This window comes from Dermacentor albipictus, chromosome 5 (genome assembly GCF_038994185.2).
Source record: "Dermacentor albipictus isolate Rhodes 1998 colony chromosome 5, USDA_Dalb.pri_finalv2, whole genome shotgun sequence".
NCBI lineage: Eukaryota > Metazoa > Arthropoda > Arachnida > Ixodida > Ixodidae > Dermacentor > Dermacentor albipictus.
Window position 1 is genome coordinate 24,053,094 of NC_091825.1, and position 27,761 is coordinate 24,080,854.

Genomic DNA, 27,761 nt, shown 5'->3' on the forward strand with positions numbered 1-27,761 from the left:
CTATTCATCACTGCTGCATCAAACTGCCGCATATGCTTCTATAGCGCTGACGTGCGCGTTGCCAGCAATTCAAATATATTCCATTCGGTGCCCCTCGACGCGATACTATGGCAGCGCGTGCTCCTCGCGAATGGATCAATGATGCAATTACGCCCCGCTACCTTTTCACTTAAAGGGCCTCTCACTAGGCCTTGCCATTTTGAGCTGACAAGCGCAGAGCATACATTGCGTGATAATGATCGTGTCTGCTAAATGTTACATCGCTACGCGCCGCGGAATGACCTGACATTTGAAACCAAACGCCGTTTTTCTTTCTCCTCGCGGCCGCCGCCCTCCAAGCCGGAGGATGACGTACTCGCGTCCCTGCACCTACGTACTCGAGTCCGCAGTGAGAGTGCTCGTGGTGACACGTGACTTCGAGAATTATTCAAGGCACCATCTGTAATTTGTGTGATCTGTTGCTTGAATTGACAAATTAACGTTTAGAGACATAATAAAACACACAAACGGAATGTCTGCGTGTTTTTTGCTTCACTTCGCACCGAAACTAGAGAGATGTACTTCCGCTTGGTCTGCTTGTTCCCACGGTCGTGCACTCATGTGCGCAAGGACTCAAACCATGCCATTTTCTACCGTGCTCCAGCGCGTGTTCATGCTCAGCGATCCGCTTGTTCTGCCTCAGTGTTAGTGTAGCACTGAATTATAACGCGAGTCATGTGTCATTGTGCACAGCGCGCAAAATCGTGCGCTGCGCGAAACGAGACGATCACAACAGCTGGCTTGCAACACAGTCAGTGGAAGTACTCAGCGCTGCACCCGCCGTGGTTGCTCAGTGGCTATGGTGTTAGGCTGCTGAGCACGAGGTCGCGGGATCGAATCCCGGCCACGGCGGCCGCATTTCGATGGGGGCGATATGCGAAAACACCCGTGTACTTAGATTTAGGTGTAAGTTAAAGAACCCCAGGTGGTCGAAATTTCCGGAGTCCCCCACTACGGCGTGCCTCATAATCAGAAAGTGGTTTTGGCACGTAAATCCCCATATATTATTATTATTATTACTCAGCGCTGCAAGGAAACAAAAAAAGAAGAAAAGAAAAAAGACGACGAGAAAAAAAATCAATGAAGGTGGGGTCCGTAACGTATGCTTCACGCGATCCTCGAGGTCCGGTGTCGGAGAACTCAGGGACTGAATTTCACTTGCGGAGGCTAGACGGGGCGAGTGGAGAGGGAGTCTATGCAGTGGAGCCCGCCTGCTGAAACCATCGGTTTGCGGCACTGAAATATTTATATCTCGGCGATTATTAAGCGGATTCGAAACATTTTTGCGGCAGAACGCATCATAGAGGACACGTAACAACTGCCAGTGTACAACCAGAATTTGCTATGGGGGCCTGGTAAGGGGGCCTTTAAAAGCACCTCTAGTGCCGTGCGCATCAGCCTGATCATCTCACGCGTCCTGTTAAACTGTCAGCACTCGAATCTGCGATATATGGAAGAACGGGGACACTCGTGTGGGCGTAGAGCCGGTGAAAACGCTTGAGCGAAGCTCTCTGACGCGATTCTGCAGCAACTCTTGTAAAATGCTCCCTGTTAAGTTCTAAAACGGAGAGAATGGATGCGGATGAAGACACCGAAACAGGTATGGCTTCTTGCCTCTACAACCAGCTCTTACACTACAGAATTCAAGGCGGAAGTTGTAGCTCCTGTAGCTCATTAGCCATCGTTATATTGCGCCCGTGAGATGGCTGGCGTCGTGAATGACGCAGCACTCGAGTAAGCCACTTGTGACGTCTCGCAGCCGTGGGCGGTAACCTGGCGGCCATCTACTGCTGCCGACTGTCGACGTTCCTGAGCCGGCGCGTGGACCTGGGCGTGCTGCCGCCCGAGGACGCGTCCCGCTGCGCCAACCCGCTGGTGCTGTTCGCCGGTGACTCCGAGGTGGGCCGTGTGGCGCGCATCCTGCTGCTGGTGGTCATCCCGGGCCAGCTCATCTTCCTCACCGCCACTGACTTGCTGCGATACGGCACGTTCAACGTGACACCCCTGTTCGGATGTCTCTACGTACTCGTCGCACTCGTGCAGGTACGTCGGGCCCATCCATCCATACGGCCGTATCCGTCGCCGACGCTTATTATATTTTTTACATTTTATATGAGTGGTAATGTAATACTCAGGGCATATCACTGATTAGCCATTAGAGTTACAGAATGGGTGCCAAATGAAGGGAAGCGCAGCAGAGGACGGCTGAAAATTTGGTGTAGTGGTGAAATTAAGAAATTTGCAGGCGCACGTTCAAATCGGCTAGTGCAAGACAGCGATAATTGGAGCTCACTGGTAGAGGACTTCGTCCTGCTGAGGACATAGAAATAGAACGATGATGATGATGATGTGTGGCAACCCCTGTGACAGCAGGCAGGCTTTGCGACGCGAATATTTTCTAAACAAGTTGTCCGCAAGAAGGCAGACATAACGACCCTTAAATGGGGCCTTGAACCACATTTTATCGAAGTCGAGAAAATGAGTGGAAGTTAACCCATTAGGACCCCAGTAAAATTTACCAGTTCAATTTTGTTGATTTTTACTACCAGATGAACTTTTCGCACTGCAACTGCATTGTCAAAGTTTCGTGAGCTGCACTTTATTCTCTCGAACACTAATGATGGCGTGCTTTAAGATGTATGCTGCGCCTTTATGGGAGCAAAACCTGATGCAGGTTATCAAATGTACGTGTTATAATTTGCAGCTTCATAAATCAGAAAGGCTTGGATTGAAGAGTCTTTACGCAAGTTTGCATAATCTTGTAATAGCAAAATTAGAATTTATTGGGGAATATTTTTTTGCTGGGAGGTGTTTAACTATTCAAGAGTGTAGCATGATTTGATCAACTAACGGAGAAACACTTTAGTGCTGCTTTCGGAGGCACATGCAATAAAAATATATTATTGGTGCAGACGTAGACGTGATATTTCACTATGAACGCAAGCATTCAAGAGTAAAGCGTTCAGCATTCGGTTCAGTAGTGGTTGAAACAATCAACAGACTGGTTGCATCTCCTCCAATGGCAGTCAGTTCTTGCACTACAGTTCTGTTGAATGATTCGCTCGGTGACATCTTAGAATTTTGTGACCTTTTAAGAAATGTGGTCTACGCCTGGTTCCCCAAGTGGGTTGCCCTACTTTCATTGCATGATTATCTCATTTCGATTGCCACAGGAACATATATCGTCTTTGTTGTTTTCTGTTAGCTTTCAATTTGTAATGAAATCCTGCATAAATCATCACTTTTTAAATAATGTTCATATGACATCTAATTGGTTTCTTACTTATCAGAATTTACTCCAACACGGCCGGCCGGCTATAAAGAGCATCACCATTTTTGTCGATAGCAAGAAAGAAACAAGGAGCAATAATAGCCGTGTTGATGTATTACTTAATCTATTTATTGCTTGCAGCCGTCCCTGAAGCTATTGTAGTGAACAATTAAAGGTAAAAAAAAAACGTCGTATGTGCTTCAAGAACGAGCACACCCCTCTAGCGTACACGTAGGCTCTTCGTATATACAAAGTACACCTGCATTCATTTTCTTGTGATGCTATAAATATACAAGGTCCATGAAATATTAAGAATTCACAGTTTACATCATTCTTTTCTACAACTTACACACAAACTTCAACTTTGAGAAGCATATGCCATGCTTGGCATGCACAGCTGCACCAGCTACGTTGAGCACTTCTCCAAGTTTGTTTATGAATAGATCAAATGCATCATCAAGCTGACGAAGAACTATAATGTGGTCGTCTTGGCAGGACCCTTCTTAACAGAATGGCATACCAAGGAAAACAGGATGTTTCTTTGTTAATCGTTTATAGATGGATATGGCAATGTCCTTTTACAAGTACGCTCCGCACTAATGCATTAAAATAGGCCGTTTCAAAAATACTCTGCAGTAAATAGCAGCGGTTCAGACACGAAATTAGTAGACAGCTATACCGAGTAAGGATAGTACACTTACCGGCCGTGTAAACTTGGGAAAATTCGCTTAGTAACTGAATTAACAAGCATCGCGTCAGCGCGCACAAGCAAACGTGAACACGTCACACTCGATGATCGGAAACACTCGCTGTCAAAACGCTCGTTTGAGCAAGCGCGGCAGCAGCAGCGAGCGAAGTGACCTTCGTGCGGTATATCGCAATCACCCCTAGAGCGGGGAGAACACAGCGCGCCGAAAGGTATGAGCCGTCTGCAGATACGAGATGCGACACTCAGGACCGCGTGGGGCCGTGCATAGTAGGCACCTATTTGCGGAGTCGAAGCCTAACCCCCCCCCCCCCCTTCCCTCCTGCGCTACCTCCCCGCTGTGCTTCATATGAGGCGCGCGAGGTTGAACCGCAATCGTGAGTTCCCCTTGCGCCCGGTCACGAAATGCGCAGTTGCTGCCGGAGCACAACAGCGCTCCCCTCCTCCCCTCTCTCAGATCCCCCCACAGCCTTTTGTGAGACGGAAAATAGAAGTTTGCCCTCCGCTTTCTTCCTTCGCGCGCGCCACATTAGAGAGTTTCAGCCCAGCGGGTTTACGGCCAGCGGAGCGGAGCGGGCGAGCGGAGACACAACTGCGCATGCGCACAGCGCTGAGGCGGCCAGTGGTTTTACGGAGCAGCGTTTACGCCCACTGGAAAGCACTCCCCAGCGGAGGGTATACGCAGCGCGCGAGCGTGCGTAAGTGCGCGCGGGCGTGTATGGGAAATGCAAGATGGCAGCCGCGAACATGAACGCCGGTAGTTCTGCATCGACGACGGTGACTGCGGCGCTGACCCATACATTAGTACTCAGTATGTTATTAGCAAATAATGTACTGAGAACATGTAATATATCTTTATTCAACATTTCTTGCATTATAAAAGCAAGCGTAATTCAAATTCATTTCTCAGTAACTCCTATTCGGACCGCCAAGTGGGGAAGCAGAGTGCCCCGCTCTAAAGCCACTGAAACTTCGTAAAGTAGTGCCACTCTCCTCCTCCGCCTTCACTCCTCCTCGTTTCTCCTCTCTTTCACGGTCCCTCCTCGACCATGGCGCCGCCTACGATGCTCGAGCGCAGCAGACGACCTTTCGCAGAGTACACGTATAGCAAGGCAGTGCTCTTTAGGCGTTCACGATGGCTTTCCAGCTCCGCGTAACTTCGTGTACAACATAGAATTTCTAGTCGGATGCTTATACGAATTCGGTAACGGCAGCTTTTGTTTCATTTTTTGATAACTATTTCTTAAAAAAAGTACCTAAGGAAGTGTTAACGCTGTGCGTTGACGACTGCGAATGTATCGCGTGCCCTACAATTAGGTACGCAGCATTTGTGAAGGGCGTGTCGCAAGATCTCGTTGCGAATGGTTGTAAATAACACGTTTACCATCGAATGACTACCTCTTGGCTTCCAGCAAGCCCTCAGCCTAAAGATTCCGCGCCGCCCTTACCATGTGAATTCGCGGCGCGTATCAGCTATGGCGTACAAAGGCTGACGGAGATCACTGCCCTGGAGTTTCGAAAGTGTATTACAAGCTACAGTGCCGCCAACGTGCGTGCTTGCCAATCTAAGCGCGCGCAAAGCCTCAGAGGTGGGCGCTGGTGCTATTATGTTTCTCGTGTCTCAACGCCGACGGAAATAGCGCGTGCCGATCATCGAGTCGGGACTGTGCGTACACAAGAAAATAAAATGAGCTTTTAGCATTCGTGCGCGAAGCGGGAGTGCGATAACAATGCTTGGCTAAATCTCGAACAAGACCACTGTGGCCTTGAGTAATTTTTTCAGGTTAATGACTTATCACGAATAACACTTCATCGTGCGTTGGTTCGTCCGTTTACTAAGTGTCGTACGTGCCGCGAACCGAGTTGCACTGAGGTGCATGTATTGAGGACAGTTGCACTCCCTTCGAAGTAACATTTGCGAGACATGACTTTATTAGTGAAGTCATGATCGCGCGAAACATCCCCCCGCCATGACGTGGCCGAAATTGCGACAAGTGAAATGATGTTTTATCCATAGGTTAAAATGATATGAAACTGCATTCGAGTTGCAAGTTAACAGTTTATTTTCAGCATAGATGCATTACAGATTTGCCTTTGCAGTCACAAGTCCGTGTGCACCATTTATTGTCTCATTGCGTAAATAAACGCACCAGCCTAAGAGTCCTACAGCAAGCGCGTCTCAATTAGGCATAGTGAGTGTAGAAACTAATAGTGGCATAGACGAGCAAGCGAACGACTATATGAGCGCGCGAACTAAACGAACGAGCAAACGACTAAACGAGCGCGCGAACGAACGAGCAACCGACTAAGCACGAACGACGACTAATCCAGCCAGCGAACGGGCGGGCGGCCGCACATTTTCTTTGCGAGTGCTCCACTGCCGCATCTTAAGCTTCGCACACTTTAAAGCTCACGCGAATTAGCACATACGTCTCAATTACCTATGATGCGGTCGCACGACGACGAACGCACCGCCTAACACGGTTTCGGGAGAGCACGCACGCTTTTCATCGGTGCCTCTGTATCGCAAATCCACCGGGCGACCGCCAATGAGGAACACGAACAAATGTGGCAAACAAAGCTAGTCTATCTAAAGAAGGCTAGTAAGTAACCACAAAAGGCAGAGAGTTGCTCTCCTGAGGCGCTTTCATGATCGAGACTGAAATTTTATCAAAAGGACTGCGCTGAATCTTAAAAATTTCGTAATCACGTTATCGCACGCAACCTCGCGTGCCCGCGAACTCACGCCGGTTGGCGTTCAAAACAATTAGGCGCACCTAATATAACACGACCACGTAGTGCGCATATAAGCAAAGCAGACGTTGCATAAAAATATGTTAAAGCGTGCGTACAAATGACAACATGCACAGTGAACTGTGCAATATCTACTACGTTATTGTCCGCAGCACAATACGCAAGCCTGGCACATACAATGTTCTGAAAGAGCCACAACTTACATCACATAGTCGCACGGAGGAAGTTGGTCGGAAGTTCGCCCTCCCGATTTGGTGAAGCCATGTCATTCTTCTTAACCCGTTGCGCTTACCGGACGGTATCGCGAACATATTCTTGCCTTTGCTAAAACTATATTGCCATCCGAACGCGCAGCAGGTCATGGTAACAGAAAATTACGTGAAGCGACGTCGCACTTGCCACAAAACATCCTTCAAGGCGTTCGCAAGAACAAAACAACACAGAATAGGACCGGAAGGAATGCTGCCAACAAGCGCCGCTTCTCGAGCAAAGATGGCACTGAAGCGCGACTGTAAACAAACGAAGCCGGCGCAAGGGGCCACGTGATGCCATTAGGCCAATAGCGACGCGGCGTCGGCTTCGGCCAGAGCGCTGGAGGAGGAGGCGGCATTCTTCAAAGCGTGGCACTACTTTACGAAGTTGAAGGGGTTTTACCCCGCTCGAGCGGGTGAGTGATCCGCCGGGCTGAAATTCTTTTATGCGAAGCATATTACGAGAGCACAACCCAGCTCCTCAGGCGCGGCGGTGTTGCCTTCAATGACCTTTGACCCCATGCCATACCACGTGACACCGTGACATCACGACAGAGGAGAAACGGGGCTCCAACTCGCGCCGTCGCTCGCGGCGTCGCGGCGGTATATAAGCAGCTGCGCTTGCCTCTGCTAGACATTTTCTAGATGGTTTTGATCGGACGCGGTGAGCGTCGAGCAACGCAGCGTTCGGCGCGACAACGAAATTTCTAGGTGGCTTTGGCTCAACTCTTGCAAGATGGGCTGGGTGGGAATCGAACCAGGGTCTCCGGAGTGTGAGACGGAGACGCTACCACTGAGCCACGAGTACGATGCTTCAAAGCGGTACAAAAGCGCCTCTAGTGAATGCGGTGTTGCCTTAGAAACGTGCTGTTCTCGTGCGTCGCTTGCTCAGGCGCACATTTCGTTGCCGCGCCGAACGCTGCGTTGCTCGACGCTCACCGCGTCCAATGCGGGGCGCATAGTCGCTACGCCGTAGCCCATTGTCTTACACCCCTTGGCGGGTCGACGGGAACGCTGTCGCGTTCCACTCTTGAAGGCGAAGCAGAGTAACGCATGAGTTGTTTCTTCGTCTAGCCGAACCAAATATAGCCAAGCAACAGCAGTTCACCGGGCTAAACAGTGGTTCAACAACTAAAATAAAGGCTAGTATGCTTCGCATCCTGGGCTTAACCTTAGCTAAGCCACAGCCATTTTTTTTTGCTAGCCGCTCCGCTGGCGCAACGGTGGAGACCGCGAGCGGAGCGAAACGTAAACCCGCTGAGCTAAAAGTCTCTATTGAGCCACGATCATCGGCTTCCCTCGCGTGCGTTCACTCGCACATACAGCGTACGACGAAGGTGGCGCCGTTATCACCCTCGGAATTCGTACAGAACATTACGGCGACAGTGACGGCAAAAATACGGCTGGAGTGTCCATGTAATTGCTACCGCGATAAAAAGTACTTCAATGCGTTCAGCGGAAGCGGAGCTAAAGGTCGCAATCAGAGGTCGCATATGATACCCTTCGTGGTGCTCCCGCTCCTTCTTCGATCACTTGCACTGCGAAAGCTATGGCGGAGCGGGGCATGCCCATAACGCTCCACCTACCGAAAGTCACAATGGCGCGCAGTACAAATTTGGTTTTGGATGTTCTCGTAGCGCCACTCTTTCCGATTTTCGCGCCTACGACGCGACAAAAGCTTTAGCCAGACGCGGTTGTCCTCAGCGAGCCGCAGTGCGCTCAGCGAGCGGACTCGCCGCGGCACCGGGCGGCGGCCGCGGTATCTGCGCAACATAGCAGACCGCAGGTTACACGGAACTGTGGCACGTATGCACAGCGTTTCTTTTGTGCACGACCGCGCTTGAGATTCATATGCTCCAATCTGGCCGTGCTATGTGGTGCGAACTGGCTTTGTCCCGCACAAGCTTGGCCCCTCGGATACTGGCCACATAACTTGCGCACTTGGAAGCGCTAATATTCAATACGAAGCGAAGTCTGCCTAGGCGTCCTACCAGGAGTGAGTGCGCGCTGGCAAGCGTGCGTGCGGTATGACCTCAAGTATCGCGTAGTTATAGGCTATAGCTGAGTGTTCAAAAGTAGTCAAAATTAGGGACACCCGACAGCTATGGCACCTATAAGCACGGTGCCAAAGTTCAATTGCGACGCGAGCGGCTGAGTGTGAGCAGACAATAGTCGGCTTCTTCCGGTAATGGGGAAGTATTATTAAAATTCAAAAGCAGATTTTCGCTTACTTCAGCTTGTTTATTAAACTGTGTCAATAAATATGCACAGCAACAGTAGGAATCAGCGCACTGATCCGAACACCCTTTCGCCATGAGGTGCTCCGTGGTATGTGCAAAGGTGTAATGATTCCAGGGCCTACATTTGGAAAGGCGGTTGTTTGCTTGAAGAGAAGGGTACAACCATAATTCCATGGCAACCAAAGGTTAGTAGGGCACCTCTCAATGAACGCTCAGAGGAAGACTGCCGAAGACTGCCGATGTAAGCTGGGGAAGTTTTTAAATTAGAGCTCAGTGTAATACTGATTTTGAACATCAACTTATCAATATGAATGTGAACTGGGTTGCTAGAGGGTTCAGATATTTGTTCAGGAATGAAAATTTGTAGGATGCTTAAGCTTCGTCTTTAAGAGTGGAAAACCTCCCTCCCCCTCTTGATAGCATTCAAACATCCCTGACTGCTTTTCACGGCAACTGCAGTTCATGCAACCGTAATGTTTTCCTGGAAATGCTGACGCCAAAGATATGCACAAAGGCGAGCTTTCTGGTTCTTTTTTTATGTTTCCCACCCCAAGGCGGGAGGCGCCGCTGACGTGGTAGCGAACGCCATCTGAATGGTGTCCAGCGAACTGAGCGTGCTCGCAGGTCCTACTGAGATAGACCGCAAACAGCAGCTAGACAAAGGGTTTGTTGGACAAGGGGTTTGTTTGCGCGTAACAGAATTATGTTTTCTCGTATCTTCGAATTACGAACCGATTGCTATCATGTCTGTAGGTACAAACCGATTGGTATCTTGTCTGTAGGTTGCGTGTAAATTGTACTTTGCGAATGTTATGACTAATTTTTCTTTGACAATTAATTTAGTTCGATAACACACTTTCGCTACGAGGAGGGCCTACAAGATTCAGATTGTATGCTTCATACGTGTGTGCACACGTGACGAACGTGTGCACATAATGTATCAGTCCTTAATGCATGGGTGCTCTGGCCGTTGTATGTGGCGCACAGCATACTCTGCGACCGTAATCGACAATATCGCACACTGTCGAAAAATAAATTCAGCGACGATTACGATACTCCGTAATTTGAATTTTCAGTGCAGCTATTTAGGTGTTTTGGATGCGCGATATGTTGTGGCAAAGAATAGGATTCTGAAAGGCAGTGTGCTCTCGGTGGCGACGCTGAGCCTATGTTCGGGCAGCTCATTTAGTAGCAGCGGCAGACGAAGCGTTTCAAAAATTCCATCGCTCATAGTTCAGGAAGAAAGCGTGAATACGGGAACGCCTGGCTCACGCGGAGCGCATTATCTAGCGGCGGCGGCGCAGGCGAAGTAGTGCATGCGCAGTAGGTCCAAAACCTACGCAAGCGCTTTGTTTCCATGGTATAGACAAGAACGGCACCGAGAGCGGCGCTGCTGCGCCGGCGTTGAGAGCGCCGCATGCGGAGCAAAATTCTATTAGCGGTGGTACCCCCTCTCCCATCTCTCGTTCGCGCCGCCTTGATTGCCTCCTGCACTGCGCGTGTTTGGGCACGTTTCGCGCCGCGCGCGGTGTGTGCGCGTGGACATTTCCTTCGAAGGGCGGTGTACAGTCTCTCTCACATTTAGGGGAAAACTCGAAGCGCAGCAGCTCGCGCAGATGCTCGAGGGGCGGGATCTTGAACGGCGTCGTCTGCTACGGCGGCGCACGCTGGCCGCATTGTCGAGAAACATTCTACTGTCAGGTGCAGGGCGCTGATCACATCGTTACTGCGTGAAAGGAGCCGGTATTCTTTGCTAAGCGTTGCGCGACGCCCACTGATACGCCTCGAATGTAAGTTCATCGCTGCATGGCAGTCACAGACGACGTACTGATTCCATACATTCTTGACGGCCCGTTTCTGGAAGGCGACTATATATATTCTAACGCGATAGGACGCCGATCCACACTGCTCGTGCTGTGCAAGAACTGCTAGAAGAGCGCGCAGTCACTCTCTTGGAGCGGCCGCCTCAATCCCCGGGCGCCAACATCATTTAAAAGTGTCTGGGGCTCGTTGAAAGTATCGCTGGCGCAACATCCCCTCTATCAGTCGCCCGAGGATAGGCTTCGATCCACCGTCGTCAGCGACTGAGACGTGCAGCGAATGAACACATCCCTGATCAAGTCATTCTACACTTCACTACTTTCCAGGATGAGCGCTGTCATCGCTGCCGCTGGGGACATGACGAGATACTAACTGAAGTTCCGAGCGTGACGTGTTCAATTCCCCACCGGCGGGCAGGGTCTGTCTGGTGTAGCGAATGATTGTCGAGAAAAATCACTTCCAGCTCATTGTCTGAACCTAAAACGTTCATTTAATCGTGTCCGTTTGTTTCACCGTGTTCCACTCCTATTGTTGAGTGCTTTGTTTTCCTTTCGAGTCAAACAAAGACTGAGCACGTTGCGCGCACATCTTGGTGCGTTTTTTTGCTGCTCATTACGGTAGCACACACAGTGAAGAAATATACGTGCACACGCTCAGTACTCCGGACTTTCGAAAGAACAAATGAACCATGTTGTCAAAAGAAGTTTGTGGAACTCCATTATCGCCAATGAAGGATCAGAGTGGGGCGACGCACAACGTTTAGTAAAGACTATCAGCTCAGTTCCTGCAGTACCGATGAAATCGGTGCACTGCCCCTGACAGTACCACGCTTCCTGAAAATGCGGCCAGCGCGCGCCGCCGTAGCAGACGACGCAGATCACGACACTGCCCCTCAGGCCTGTGCGCCTGCTCGAGCTGCTGCCGCCGCACGACTCATTGCTTGCCGCATCGCGACGCAATACGTTCCGAGTTTTCCCCCTAGTGTGAAACAAGCTGCACACGCTATATTTGCCTTTAAGAAGATCGGTACGCTTGACGATTATTTTTATGGCTGCAATGCGGCGAAAGGGCAGCGTCTGCTTAACCATGTAAGGGACGCTGAGCAGGTAATTGGAAACGACATCGTATGTGCCGCCGGAAAAATCGTCAGCACATACGATGCGGGACATACATACGGCACCTACGAGCTAAAGTCATTTTTGCAGTTTCTCACATTATGTTTGCTACAAATCCGTGTTGTCTCTGATGGCGACAACGGACTTCTATCGACACTGTGCGGAAATAAACAAGATATATCGCTGCATAGCACAAGTACGACATGCGCACACAACTTTAACTAGTACGTCCCCTACAATATGGAATAGAGGCAGCAATGTAGACAGCTTGGTCATTTTTTAACAGTACTCAAGAGACGGAAGTTGAAAGTATTATTAATCATTCCTGCTTCAGCAATGCCGGCGCGACCAAGACGCGGGTGTGTATCGTCCAGTAACCCGATCGATCGGTGCAGTGGTGAAGCGGGAATGAACTCCGGTCATGTTCAATGCATCATGCACATATTCAATTTCTCGGCACCCGTGAACTTCGGCCACTGCTAGCGCATACAACAGACGTGGTTTCCATTCTTAGACAGCGCACACACAAACGAAACACGAGAAAGAAGACAGGACAAGCACTCGTTGAACTTAAAGTTTTTGTATGAATAAAAGGATTATGTACCGAGTAATTATTAATTTCACGTGGGTTAGATATAGAAACCGTCATACACTCAGGAGTGATCAATAAACGATCTCGCTTCGTTTGCCAGATGTTTACTTCGCTCGGCGCACCGCAGTAATCCATGTCTGTCGTCTGCTTCTTTCGTACCATTTTCTTGTGAATCGGTATAATTTCACTGGTGGCATCAACCTTTTCATGTTTACATTGTTGTCGTGACAGTTAGCAACACAATAAAAAATTCCGGTCATCCGAAGAGGCGCCGTCGCAAACAAGAGACGTTTCGCGCGCAGCGCGAACTGAACGCGGGCGCGACCGCGAAGGGAAGCGGCGACGGAAACCTACACCTTCTCGCATGCAGCGCGCGCGAGAAAGCCTTCTCGCGTGCAGCGCGCGCTCAGCCTGGCCTCCTCTGGCTCAGCGCGAGCGAAGGGAACCGGCGGAAGCAAACCCCCGGGGGATTGGAAACCGTGCCGCCAGGGGAGAAACGAGCGCTGGCGTCTCGGGCGAAACTTGGCGTGCGCTCGTCTATGAGTGGACGCGCTCGCCGCATCCACCGCCATCGAGCACGTCTCGTGCGGCACTCCGCTTTCCTCCTCACCCTTTCGCCATACTCTGCTCAGATTTCTTTTCCATGCTTCCGCTGCATCATCCTTCTCCGCTTTCCTCCTCGCGCTCTCTCCGCTCTCGCCGTCTTTCAACCCACGCTGTGCTCGGGGTTCGCTCTTTCATGCTTCCCTGTGCTCGTTCGCTCGGTTTCGTCGAGGTACGCCGACACTCAACGGCGGAACGGGTGCCTAGCGCGGCGCTCTAAAACGGAACCGCCACTTAGTGTACGCGGTCACACAGACCTCAAACAATAGCTGCAAAAGGACTTCGTCCTTAAGTTTCCCCCTAACATCATTAGGTTTTCTCGTACATTCGAATAATAACCCGTTGCTGTCATGTCTGCAGGTTTTGTACAAGTCGTACTTCACGAATATTATGACGCAGTTTACTTTAAGATATTCAACTAGTTCAATAACGCACTTGCGCTAGGGCGAGGGCCTACAAGAATGAGGATGTGCGCGCACTTTTGCACACGTGTGTGCGCGCGTGACGAACATGTGCACACCGTTCCATCGTGTCCCTCCCGGAAAGGTGTAATCCGTCGTTGAGTACGCTACGACGGGCGAACGCCATCTCTTGGAGATCGCAGCCGGCCTAGCTTGTCGTCTGCATCGTGAGGATAGCGTTCTGTGCCCCCCCCCCCTCTCCAAAGGCGCACTGTTTTTATTTCAGTGTGCCGACAAACGCTCGACCTTATTGACGCCATTGAAGAGATCACAGGACTAGAAAGGGGGGCTTGAAGTCCTTGCAGTGTCAAGGTGCAACCAAGATCTGCATAGCGTTCCCCTCAGCGGCTTCTGCACCCAAGCTCTTAGCATGCGGCAGCTTTGTCCTATATCGAGAATCACTACCAGTGGTCCATATAGGTGACGTAAAGGTGACAGTCTTCAGATGTCAGTTGCTTGCCGGAGACGCTTTCTTATCCGCGGCGTTTTCCCTGTACGGAAAAATTCTGGAAATTCAAGAGCAGTTCTTTAATAGAAGATAACATGTTACTAAGAGCCTGCGGATGGTCCGCATTGAAAGGCGGTTATCTTCCCTTCTCATTACATGCCCTGCTCAGGCCCATTTCCTTTTCTTGATTTCAGCTAAGATGTCATTTACTCGCGTTTCTTCCCTCACCCAATCTGCTCTCTTCTTATCCCTTAACGTTACACCCGTCATTCGTCTTTCCATAAGTCGTTGTGTCGTCCTCAATTTAAGTAGAACCCTTTTCGTAAGCCTCCAGTTTTCTGCCCCGTAAGTGAGTACTGGTAAGACACAGCTGTTATATACTGTTTTCTTAAGCTATAATGGCAGCCTGCTGTTCATGATCTCAGAATGTCTGTCAAACGCACCCCAGCCCATTCTTATTCTTCTGATTATTTCGGTCTCATAATCCGGATCCCCAGTCACTGCGTGCCCTAAGTAGATGTATTCCCTTACGACTTCCAGTGCCTCGCTACCTATCGTAAACTTCTGTTCTCTATCGAGACTGTTAAACATCACTTTAGTTTTGTGCATATTAATTTTTAGACCAACCCTTCTGCTTTGCCTCTCTAGGTCAGTGAGCATGCATTGCAATCGGTCCCCTGAGGTACTAAGCAAGGCAATATCATCAGCGAAGGGCAAGTTACTAAGGCCTTATCCATTAACTCTTATCCCCAATTATTCCCAATGCAGGTCTCTGAATACCTCAGGTAAAGACGCTGTGGATAGCATTGGAGAGATCGTATCACCTTGCCTGATGCCCTTCTTTATTTGAGATTTTGTTGCTTTCGTAATGGCGGATTACGGTGGCTGTGGAGCCGCTATAGATATCTTTGAGTATTTTTACAGACGGCTCGTCTACACCCTGATTCCGCAATGCCTCCATGACTGCTGAGGTTTCGACTGAATCAAACGGTTTCTCGTAATCAATAAAAGCTATATATAAAGGTTCCTTATATTCCGCACATTTCTCTAAGATTCAGTTTCGACTATATCAAACGCTCCGTGTTCCTGATTCTATTGCGATTACGTTAGTAAATACCTTGTAGGCAACGGACTGTATGCTGATTGGTCTTTAATTTTTCAAGTCATTGGCGTCCCCTTTCTTACTGATTACGATTATGCTGGCGTTCTTCCAAGATTCCGGTACGCTTGAGGTCACGAGGCATTGCGTATACAGAGCGGCCACAAACGGGCCTGGAGTGCGCCCTAATCTCCGTGACCAGAACCGGTAACCCACTCCCTCGCCAGATCAGGATTGGTCACCCTGGTGCAGTACTTGGCCACAACGTCCTATATGAATACAACAACCAAACCCTGGCCCTCAGTCCCCAGCAGCTGCGAAGCAACTGACCACATCGGTGGTGAGACCTGTGACGCAGCAGAGGGTGTTAAGAATCTCTGGATCTGGACAGGCCCCCATTGGAATCTGAACCTGGCAGCGTTTAATGCTGGAATGTCATCTAGTAAGGCGAGTCTAGCAGTGCTATTGGAGGAATTAGGGGGTATTAAATGGGATATAATAGGGTTCAGTGAGGTTAGGAGGACAAACGAAGCATACACAGTCCTAAAAAGCGGGCACGTCATGCGCTACCGGGGCTTCGCGGAGAGACGAGAACTAGGAGTCGGATTCCTCATTAACATGGACATAGCTGGTAACATACAGGAATTCTGTAGCATTAACGAGAGGGTGGCAAGTCTTGTTGTGACACCTAATAAGAGGTACAAATTGAAGGTCGTACAGGTCTACACCCCTACATCCAGTCATGGTGACCAGGAAGCCTAAAGCTCCTATGAAGACGTGGAATCGGTGATGGGTAAAGTCAAAAGAAAATACACTATACTGATGAGCGACTTCAATGCCAAGGTAGGCAAGAAGCAGGCTGGAGACAAGTCAGTGGGGGAATAAGGCATAGGTTCTAGTAATAGCCGGGGAGAGTTATAAGTAGAGCTTGCAGAACGGAATTATATGCGGATATCGAATACCTTCTTCCGCAAGCGGGATAACCGAAAGTTGACGTGGAGGAGCCCGAATGGCGAGACTAGAAATGAAATAGGCTTCATTCTCTGCGCTAACGTACCTGGCATCATACAATATGTGGACGTGTTCGGCAAGGTGCGCTGCAGTGACCATAAGATGGTAAATCTCGAATTAGCCTAGACTTGAGGAAAGAACGGAAGAAACAGGTACATAAGAAGCCGATCAATGAGTAAGCGGTAAGACGGCAAATAGAGGAAATCAGGATGAAGGTACAGGACAGGTATTCGGCTTTAATTCAGGAAGAGGACCTTAGTGTTGGAGCGATGAACGACAATCTTATGGGTATAATTAAGTAGTGTGCAATAGAAGTCGGTAGTACTTTCGTTAGACAGGATACCGGTAAGCTATTACAGGAGACGAAAGGTCTGATTACGAAACGCCAATATAAGCTCTAACCAGCCTCTTACCTACACTAGCCTAACCTAACTAGCATCTAGCCCTACAGCTAGAACAGAACTGGCAGAACTTTCCAAGTTAATCAACAAGCGTAAGACAGCTGACATAAGGAACTATAATATGGATCGAATTGAGCATGCTCTCAGGAAAGGAGGAAGCCTAAAAGCAGTGAAAAAACTAGGAATAGGCAAGAATCAGATGTATTCGGTAAGAGAGAAAGCTGGCAATATCATTACTAATATGGATAAGACAGTTCAAGTGACTGAGGAGTTCTATAGAGATTTATACAGTACCAGTAGCACCCACGACGATAATGGAAGAGGGAATAGTCTAGAGGAATTACTCATCCCACAAGTAACTCCGGAAGAAGTAAAAAAAAAGGCCTTGGTATCTATGCAAAGGGGGAAGTCAGCTGGGGGTAATCAGGTAACAGCATATTTGTTGACGGATCGTGGCCAGATTGTTCTAGAATGGCCGGCACCCGAGCTAAATGAAACGCCCTGAAGAATCAGGATAGGAAACGCGCGGGATTCCTTCACCTCAACCGGATGGGAGTTTCGCGAAACAGTGCCGACAAGTTATGATCGCTTGTGGCTAAGTTCATCTCAGAAGGGTAATTCGTACGGGTAGAACAACCTACTTCGAGACGGATCAGAATTGACACGGGTGATGAGTTTGCTGCGCGCACAACACGAAACAAGTGCATTCGTGACATCCGTGTTCCTACCGGATAGTTCCGTCTCTGAAAACGCCTCCGACATCGAGAGTATTCTTCGACTACTTCTCCAATGTCTTCTCAGAGTGCGATACTCCTTACCGAGATTTACTGGGAAGGATGTTAGAGACACTCTGTCCGAGGGCCCCGAAGTTACCAACTTAGCGAACTGTCAGCGAAGGTCTCGCAAAGCCCTCTACACTTGTACAGGTGCAGTCTGCGTTAGGTGCCATGAGAGGGTCGGCTAGCGGTCCCTGTGGTGCATGCGAACTCAATTCTACAAATAATTTTTTGCGAGTTAGGCGGGATCATTGTGACACGTAGTAGTGCGCTACAAGATTGTGTAGTGGCGTCCGACATTAGTGCGCTTTCAGTCCGATGTTTTTCATCCTGTGCGTAGATCGCTTTATTCGAGTGATATGCGCCGATACGAAGGTGCCGCGAGCTTCCACTCCCCGTGCAAATCAGTGATAACGGTTTCAATGTATGCCGATGACATGACTTTGTTTATCAGAGACCCAGACAGTTTGTTTTATGTGTTGAGGTTACTTGGAGGAGTATGGAAGCATTTTAGGGGCGAAACTGAACATGGACAAAAGCTGTACTTTAGTTCTTGGCCATCAACTTAGACCAGGCATGCCACGCGACCTCAAAATAGTAGGAAAGATTAAGGCCCAACGAGCGCTTCCTAACCTTACGTGAGGCATCCTTACAGCAAAGAACCAGTGTAGGAAGCAAGCGTACTCTGAAAGCTCCCTACACCCGTCCTCACGTAAGGAGCGGTTGCTGCATGCCTGGGTTCGACATTATCTCTTAAAAGCTTTACGCGAACACCGTGCTCGCGCTTCTCCTCATTTGGGCGACAGCGCGCATGCGCAAGCAAGCGACACGTGGTTAAGCAGTGAGGTGAAGCGCTCGTTCAGGGCTAGGAGCGGCGTAAGGACGCATGAAGGTAGCTTTGTAGCTACCTTATGCTGAGGAAGCACCAAGGAAGCATTCAACGAGGGCCCCTCAGTAATGAAGCTTTCGGAGTGACATAAGGTAGCCTCACCGCAATGAAGGCTCCCTTACTCAGGTAAGGAAGATTTCATTGTTCGGCCCTAAGCTTTTAGGGGGCAGAGTTCGATCAGTCTGGCGTCGCACTGTATGTATGCAAACTGCTCGTCTAAGACGTTATAGATGCTACTCAGTGGGCAAGACTCTTCAATTTGTTTTATGCGGAGAAAGTTTATCCTGTTAAGCGTATTTTCCTTCCGCATTTCTTTTTGTTGCACGTGGTGCACTAACTCCGAGACCAGTGCTGCAGGCCGTGAACCTTGCCGTTTCCTCTTTCTTCTGGGATGGCGGCACAGAGCTTCTGCAGAGAAACGCCCTACGGCTACCATGGCGCCTCGGGGGCGTCAGCCTGCCCTGTATTGAAACGATGTCGCTATTGCTTGGCCTTAAAACACTAATGACAATCCTGGATGACGCAGTACACCCACAACGCCGCTCGACATGTATTTCCTGCGTCTATTTCGAAGGGTACTAGTCTCTCGAGCGCTGAGAAATCTGTACCCGAGAGCTGAAGACATGCCACAGTACCTTGGTCTTCCGGAACTCAGCTCCGTCAACACCAAGGTGCAGCCAAAAGAAGCAGCGCCGACGCGTCTCTGTGAAATGCTCGTATCCGCTCGGTCCACCTCGAATAGCTAGCCCACCACGGACAGTTTCCATGGTTGGAATTAACGTCGAGTAGGCTCCCCAAAAAGGTAGCAGACATGCAGCGGGAGAGGGCATGGAGAATCCTGCCTACACTAGGACGCATATACAGCGCTGGGGGATGCATGGTTTAACACGCCAGGTGCCCCGAATGCGGCAACACGGAGACGGCAGCTAACGCCGTCACGAGAGTTGTGTGGTAGCCAAGACTTTCTGGTCTCTCGTGCACCGATGCATGCCCAGTTTATGCGTGACCGTCGTCAACGAGTCGCCTTCGGAAAGCCGTTCCTCGGTGCAGGGAAATATGTCCCTTGGCGTAACTGTTGCATGCCGTTGGCGGTCGCCTGCAGCTGCAGTGGCCTTTGATGGCTCACTTTAGGAGGATTTCGGCAACACACCCAATCGGTAACACATGGTGAGGTTGAGTTCCTGCGTCACTGGTCCTGAGCATTTGTAGTGCTAGCGGAAGGCACAGTTACACAGGCTGTGATGTTTCGTGGTGTGGAAGTGTGCCAATTTGTCTCTGCTTACGGGCTGAACAACGGTCACCCTTTGATGTCGGTGCTGTCAACAGACGGCTCTCTTTGTTGACTGTCTGCGTACGCTTGGTACGGTTGTGAAAGTGTGTAATTGTTTTTGTTTGTGTGAACTAAGATAAGGCTTCCCAGTGTACGGCCTTCACGGCCTTGTTTTGAGCATGCGTCACAGACTGGCTCCCGTGCCTAGCGTCGAGCGACAGCCAGTCGATCGACAACAGTAGTTTCTGTGTTCCTCTCTTCAGTGGTAAACCTCCGCCTGTTCTTGATCGCGAGTGATGTGGCATTCGCGTAGAGTTGAGCGCGTTCGGAACCCGCAGGTGGCCATCCTGTTGTTCCTGTCCCGCTCGCTGGTCTACTGGCTGTGGTGGTGGCGCGTGGACCCGGACAACGCGGCCATCCCTTTCATCACGGCCGCTGGAGACTTCACCGGCACGGGGTTGCTGACCGTCGCCTTCTTTGCCCTGGAGTCCGTCGGGGACCCCGCCGTCGCCGGTTGACGGCCCGCTGGGCGGGCTGGCTGGCGCCACACGCCGCTTGTACTCGGTGCGTGTGCGTCCGTTTCCTCCGAGAAGTTCATGACCGCAGCCAGTAAAACCGTGGAACATTATGTTGCTCGCATATCCTAGCACAGGCTGGCAATCCGAACACCAGGCTGAGGAAAATATTTAGCTTTTCCAAGGTCCCGTGGTTCGTACACTTTTGACGCAGGCTCTATAGTTTTGCGTGGCTGTCGCTATCGTTCGAAACAAAGCACTAGTGCTCACGTCCGGCCGCCGTTGGAAGGCGTGAACTGCGCATGCACCTAACGGCATATAACGCTGGTACGACAATATGCAGCAAGTACAGGCGGAGAGTTTTCATTCCTCCGGTTTCCAGCTTTCCGAACGCCATATATATATGTATATATTTCACGCACTTTAAGAAAATTCCTGTGATCTCGAAGAATCCAGCGCTGTAACGACGGCGTGATGGGAGTATACTGCTGTTCTTTCTGATTTCGAGTGAATCCAGCTTGGCCTGATTTCGCTTACTGACTGAATTATAGTGTTTCCCAACTAGCATTCACGAAACTCGAAAAAAAAAGGTCAGTTCCGTTACTCGAAGGAAACCTAGTGCATATTGTTTCCAGTAGAGGGGAGTAGCCGCCAGTAACTATTTTCATTACTGAGAATTATTTATTTATTATTTATTTATTTACAGAATACTTGCGTCACCTCCAAGGTATTATCGCAGGGGGTCACATAGAAAAGTATGTATTAAATCGTTCACAGAAATAAGTGAAGAATGTATAAATTAAGGTAACATCAAGGTGGGAGCACAGAATAAGTGAACATTTTCAAGCGCAACAGAAAATAAAAACAAAATTAAGACAGTAATGCATTGTCACAAGCACACACGGAAATGATAATCGTGATTATCAGATATTGAAACACAGTCCTATGGTAACGAATTTTAGTCTGTCACAGTTTGTGGAAAAACGGATTTGGCAAAACGGTGTGCACTACAGTTGTATTAACTCTCGCGCCTTCTTTGAGACTTAATTAGGTAATTTCCATTAATTATCGAATTCGAAAAGTACTCTCTTAAAGTATCATTGAGGCATTTGTAGGCACCCAAAATGTCATCTAACTGCGATGTTTTCAGTGACGTACTAATTGCGTACAATTTTTTCCCAATTGCAAAGAAGCCTCACGAAGTATCAAAATAAGCACGTGAGTGCGCTCCCGCCCGCATCATAAAGCAGCAGCCTCAATTAGGCTGTTTAAAAGCAACTGCGCTGCCTGTCGCAAACCCGACGAGGTAGCTCACAGCGTTGATAATGATGCGGAGGGAGCCCTAACAGCAGGTTTCGCGTTTCGCCACCTATCCCTTCCTCTCATTTCTACGTTACGCTTATTATCCGTCTCTCAAGGCCGACTGATCACATTGATAACAAAAGCCCCTTGATAACGCGGCCGAAGCGCCGCTCTGACTACGCACGAAGTGCGAAAAGCAATGGAATAGGCACAATATGCTTCAAGATCCCGGCATTGCTTGCATCGCATCGAAAGAGTGCCCGCGAAGCTATATTTTGCGCCAGAAACTTGCATCGGACCAAAGCGAAATAAAAGTGACAGTTTTATTTTATATGAAAATGTATACGTGCTGCAACAACAGGTTCGTGTTAAAAAATAAAAGCAAAATAAACAGAACCGTAAGCAGCCAACGTGTAAAGGCGGAACCGGTGTCTTCAGGAAAGTAAATATGCCATTTCTAAATGAGCCGAATTGGCAATCATGAAGTCTGCACAAAAAAAGAACAAGAAAAAAACATCAGATTTCAGCGTGCCCTTATCATCTTTGAATTCGTAAGCTCTGTTGAACAGCAGCTGCTGCCTAGAGGACATGTTCAAATAGGTCTCCTTTTGCAGATGCCCAGTACTGTGTCCAAGCTATGCCGAAATGCAACGGCGGATATCGGTTATCCTTGCCTCGAACTATTCTCATTACTAGTGGGAGCTCAGGTGACCTTGCTGGCCAAATTACAGGCCCGTCCCTTCCAATCTATTGCGTATGAAAAGTCGCATACAGCCAGCTTCGTGCTCGGCTGCTGCTGTGTATGGGTGCCCCTTCTTGCTGATGCCACACAAGTGGAAGAGGTGACAGTGGGACTTCGATGAAAAACTCATCCACCACTCGTTCGAGGATTTTGGCCACGAAAGCCTATCGAGTCAATGTGTGATCGAAGAAGATGGAACCGATTATAGCACCGCCGCAAATTTCGCACCTCGCATCGAACGACCACTGGTACTGGTGCCGATAGCGCTTTAACCAGTGTGGATTTTAATCACTTCAAAAGTGTGCATTATGTTTAGATTACCTGGCCCTTTCTGCAGAAATTGGCCTCATCGGTGCGCAAGATGTTGCTCAAAAAGTCCGGTGGCTCATCGGCTTTTCTGAGGACCCGATTCGTGAAATCTAGACGATGTTACAGTTCCCTATCTTCCAAACACTGGTGCTGGTTAAGGTTGTACTGGTGAAAGAGCGTCATTTAGAATCTTCCAAACTGATGACTTGGAAATTTTTTGGCGCCTGGGCGGCCACGTCCCACGCGCTAGCACGAGCGCTTGAGGCCATAAATGCCAGAACATCCGTGCGTACATGCTAGGACTCACAGATGGAGTACGCCACCGCTGTTTCTATATATATATATATATATATATATATATATATATATATATTGGCGGCCTTCCTTTTGTTGCCATTTGCAGATCCTAAGGCTGGGATCATGTTTACATTCTGCTTATTAGAGAAAGACATGGCGACTGGGACGATACAAAGTGCACCTTTAAACCTTTGCACTAATGTGGCCAATTCGCTTTTGCGGTGATAGGTCTTGAGGCAAAAAAAAAAAAGCATTCGTGCACTTTATCTGCGCTAACAAAACAGCTATCACAGCTTGTTTCCAACTAACACCAAACGCGACATGTTAATTCGGCCGGGGCGCGGCAGATAAGACACTAGCTCGATCCCAATGCTCTTCTTTATTTCCTTTATTTCGTTCTGGATAACTCAGAGGGAGCCTGTTGGAGGGCGCTGCTCTATGATTCGGTTGGGAGCTCAGTCGCGTAGTATTTTCCATATTTCGAGGGGTTCATTTATCAGTCGGAAAAAATTAGTACGCAATTAGTTCATCGCTGAAAATACCGCAGTTAGATTTCCCTTGGCTGCGCCTTCAAATGCCTCATTGACACTTTGATAATTAGGCTAGTACGTCGCGACTTAGATAATCACATACAATTACCTAATTAAATTTCAGTAACGAAGAATTAGTGGCAGCTACTCGACTGTACTGTAAACCATATACACTGGTTTTCTTCGAGTTAGATAAGTTTAATGTCGGTGCACGATAGTTAAATCGGACACCCATTATATATTTATCATCTTTGCATGCAAGTGACCATGCTTCCATCCTTAGTAAGTGGTGTAGATTATTAGAAATGTTTTTTTTTTTCGTGAGTCGTTAGCATTGCTTACTGCAATGGCGTGTGCATTTCACACGCCATTGATAAGACTGCCAAAGGGGTCGCTGAAGTCTAGAGGTTGTTTTTTCTTCATTGTACAAAAAGCACGCAAAGCAAATCGAAGCGTGGTGAGCATATCGCAATATATTCATTCTCTAGGCCTAGGCGATCCATACGTTAAGAAATAATTTTTATTGGCTACCTCGATCTCTGAAAAATATAATAAACGCTGTCCTGCGCGTATCTTTATATGTATTGTGTATGTGCATGGTGTTTACAAAATGAATTTAAAACAAAATGAGTAAGCGACAAAATATGCACGACGCAGCCGGCGCCAGTACTTCTAATGCACGTGTCCTGCTATTGTCAGGATTTCCACAAATAAAGCAAAAAGTATGTCTGAATACCTGTGCACGTTCGTGCCAACACTGATGCAGTAAGCTATAAGCACCAATAAAATTTCAAGTGAAATGGTTTAAAAAAGTCAATAGGAACCTGAAATGATGTGGGTGACCAAGCTCTGGTAATCGCACTTAAGGTGTGTGGGGGGGGAGGGGGGGGGAGAGGAGGGCTTCGGCATCGCCCAGTGGGGGCTCAGCCACGCGCGGAAAACTCCGCAGGGGGCTCGCACCTTCCCGTTTGGCCGATGTATTGCCGCACGACAGGGGCAGTTCATACACGAATATTGTGTGCGGCAAAAAATGCATCGGCCAAACGGGAAGATGCGCAAATGATAGGTGGCGTGAACACGCAAATAATATGGTAACTGGAGGAGTGGGGCATCTGGCTTTTCACTGCAAAAAGCATGGGTGCAGTCCCATTCATAATCAGTGCACTGTGATAGGAAGAAGCCCAACGCAAACAACACGTGAGGTTATTGATGCGGCGAAGATCGCTAGATTGAGCAACGCTTGTGTTAGCGCGCCTTCAATCTATCTTTTAAAAAAAATTCAACTTTTCAAACGTGTCACAGAGGGTGGCTTGATGGAGATTGCATTTTAATCTTGCAATTACAAAAAAATGTTTCGCCCATGCATGGTCGCTTTTTCATCTTCGATGTCATCTTATCTTTCCATTACACATGTCTTGTTGCTGTCTTATTTGATTAGAAACCAGTACATATGCGCATGCGTACGCTGTTGTCTGTTACCTATATATATATATGTGTACCGTTTCGTAGAATAAAACAATTGTTGGAATTTAGCGCTGTGTCCGCGTCGTACCTCTATCTCTCGTCCCTTTTTGTGCGCTAAAAACCTAAAAGTTATGGAATACCAATGTTCCCAAACCTACGCTCTTTCAATATATATAGCGTCTCCTAACAGTTGTAACGCTGATTCCAATAACAGCGCGATCGCCGCAAAGAGAGTCTACACAGCTTTTGAAATGAAGCACGATCACAAGACTCATTCAGAACATTTCGCGTCGGCTTAGTGGCATTATAGTTAAGTACAAATTTTATAATTTCGCTCACATTTGTAATAAACGAGAAAAAGGCGGTTAACCGAGGGGCCCGATTTTTATTAGTCATATCATAGGAAGCCAACAAACACTGACACCTAGGACAACATTGGGGAAATTACTTGTGCTTAATAGATTAAACAAAGAAACGATAAAAAATGGTAATTAAAGTGGATGAAAAAACAACTTGCCGCAGGTTGGAACGGAGACCGCAACCCTCGCATGCTAAGGTTTGGGTTTTTCATCCACTTTAATTACCATTATTTTATCGTTTCTTTATTTCATTTATTAAGCATAAGTAATTTCCCCAATGTTGTCCTTGGTGCCAGTGTTTGTCGGCTTCTTATGATATGGCTCACAGTTGTAGTCACTTAATGGTGCATATACATGTAATGCTTTTCCAGACCAGAAAAATAAAATATTTCTTAGTGATAAGCTGGTTATCTCCAACATTAGTTGCACTACCCTCTATCTTGTTTTGCAATCGTCAAGCCTGCTTTACACTATTTTCTTGCAAGTAAATTTCATTACCACTTTCTAATGCAATATTATTGTTTCTTGGGTATAGCTATAGTTTAGGTATGGGACTGTTTCTGTTCACCGCACTTTCAGCCTACCAGAGACGACTCGAACGACTTCGCTTCAACAGCATAAAAATAAAAATATTGTTATAAAAAAAGGAATACGCTGGAACGCCTGTGACGATCTTATTGCGCCTTTGTACGTTCACCCTCCCTCAAACATTAAAATATGTAGGTAACCGTGTTTCAACTTTAACTATGTTTCACGTTACTTTAGCTGTGCCGCTAATTGTTTTCTTGCCTTTTGGTCCATGTACCCGAAATGTACTCTCCTATTTGTAAAGAAAACACAAAAATTTCAGTGCCATTAGACTTGCAAACCTACTAGTGACTACTTTCACTGTTTTCAAGGCACTCAACAGCGGTAGGTTCCACAGTAACCTAGTTTGGTTCTGAAATCAAGTGTCATAATTGCTTTTCTTTTGTTTACCAAAGGATGTTTCTTGTCGTGCATGATGAACACTTTTTGCATTCCACCGCTATCGGAATGCGACCTCGACGGCCGGTAGCTTGTAACCTCGTGATCAGATTTTGACCACTCCCGGTGGGTTGCTTGTACTCCTTGCAATCCACTGGGTTCGCTTTATCAAGTGACCCGTATATCGAATATCAGAATCATTGTCTCGCATTCTTTTCCGCAGGCACCCGAGACCGGCTTAGCCGCAGCGAGGCACCCATGACTGCACACGGCCGCAGAAGACGCTCGCCGGTCTCCCTCCCGTCCTTGCATATGAGACAGCGAACTGCCGCTGTCGGAACGAACCCTGCCCCCTGGAGGGTCCTCCCACCTCCCTGACGCTCAAGGCACCGAGAGAAGCTAGTCGACGCAGCTTGCCCGCCAGGGCTGTACCTGTCCACGACATGCCGGCCCTGGGATGGGAACGCAAGGTCACCCCACGAAAGCAGGAGCTGGGCGTCTCCGGGTTTTCAGTACCTTTTCTTGATGACTCCGAACAGCGCAATAAATAAGTGTCCACAGCAGTCAACACGTTCTAATTTGTGGGGACGGCTGAAGGAGCAACGTCTCTTTCCCTCTCCTCCAGTCTCATTCTCACTGGCTCCTGGCAGTGTGAGGTAACGTAGCCCACACAAACCTAAACGCTCGGATGATGCTGCATGAAAGGGGTGATAGAAGGTATCGCGTCAGATGCGTCAGGCAGATTAGGTATACAGATGTCCCCTCCAATAAAGTTTGCCGAACGTTCATCATAACTCGGTCTTTCTGAAACGCTACGATGCGGCACGTTCTGACATCGCCTGATTCATTACGACTTCGGAGCACCTGACTTCCCTGATCGTGAGACGCGTAATAAATGCGGTAAAGCAGGGCTCATCGCCTAACAATTGTAGCATAACATCAGTGTAAACGGCGGTAAACTATATGCATGGGTACCAGACACACAAGCTTTCTATGCTGACAGCAGCGCCAGATCATGTATAGCCTAGCGAGCCGAAGAATGCTATCTTGAGGGCAACCTTACATGGTCACGATGCTCTCTAACAAGCGTTTATATTATTACGATATGCTCAAGCGATACTCAAGGAACGAGCCGCCGCGACAACGACGACGAAGTTGGTCGGTGCGCTTGGCGCGAGCGAGTGTCTGCCTGGCTGCCTGGCTCCAGCGTAAATAGCCTGTAAATAGTCTCTTCAGTCTGTGTCTTTCCACACGCAACATTCTGGTGGAGGTCAGCGATCCCCGTCCTCACCACGGAACTCGGAAGTGGTCGGCACACCGAGCTTGTCACCAAGCCTCCCGGTAACGCGCCCATCTCTGCAACGGCTTCGCCATGTCCCACTGCTCCAATCATCACGGTCGCCGCACTTCGCGACCCAGGTGTGTTCTCTGGCCTGGAGGGCCAGGATGTTGCCGACTGGATCAAACTCTACGAACACGCCAGTGCTAATAACTGGTGGGACCCAACGATTATGCTCGCCAATGTCATCT

The 27,761-nt window shown here is 48.6% G+C and overlaps 1 protein-coding gene across 11 annotated transcripts in view; it reads left to right on the forward strand.

The window, feature by feature from the left end:
- Positions 1–26,799, forward strand: part of LOC135898303 (solute carrier family 41 member 1-like) — a 458,169-nt gene extending 431,370 nt beyond the window's left edge. For all 11 annotated transcript variants that reach the window (XM_065427179.2, XM_065427177.2, XM_065427174.1 and 8 more), the window contains 3 exons: positions 1,799–2,082; positions 20,086–20,311; positions 26,455–26,799. In XM_065427179.2, the coding sequence (XP_065283251.1) occupies positions 1,799–2,082; positions 20,086–20,265 (464 nt within the window). In that variant the 3' untranslated portion in view covers positions 20,266–20,311; positions 26,455–26,799. The remainder of the gene's footprint in view (positions 1–1,798; positions 2,083–20,085; positions 20,312–26,454) is intronic.
- Positions 26,800–27,761: the final 962 nt, after the last annotated feature.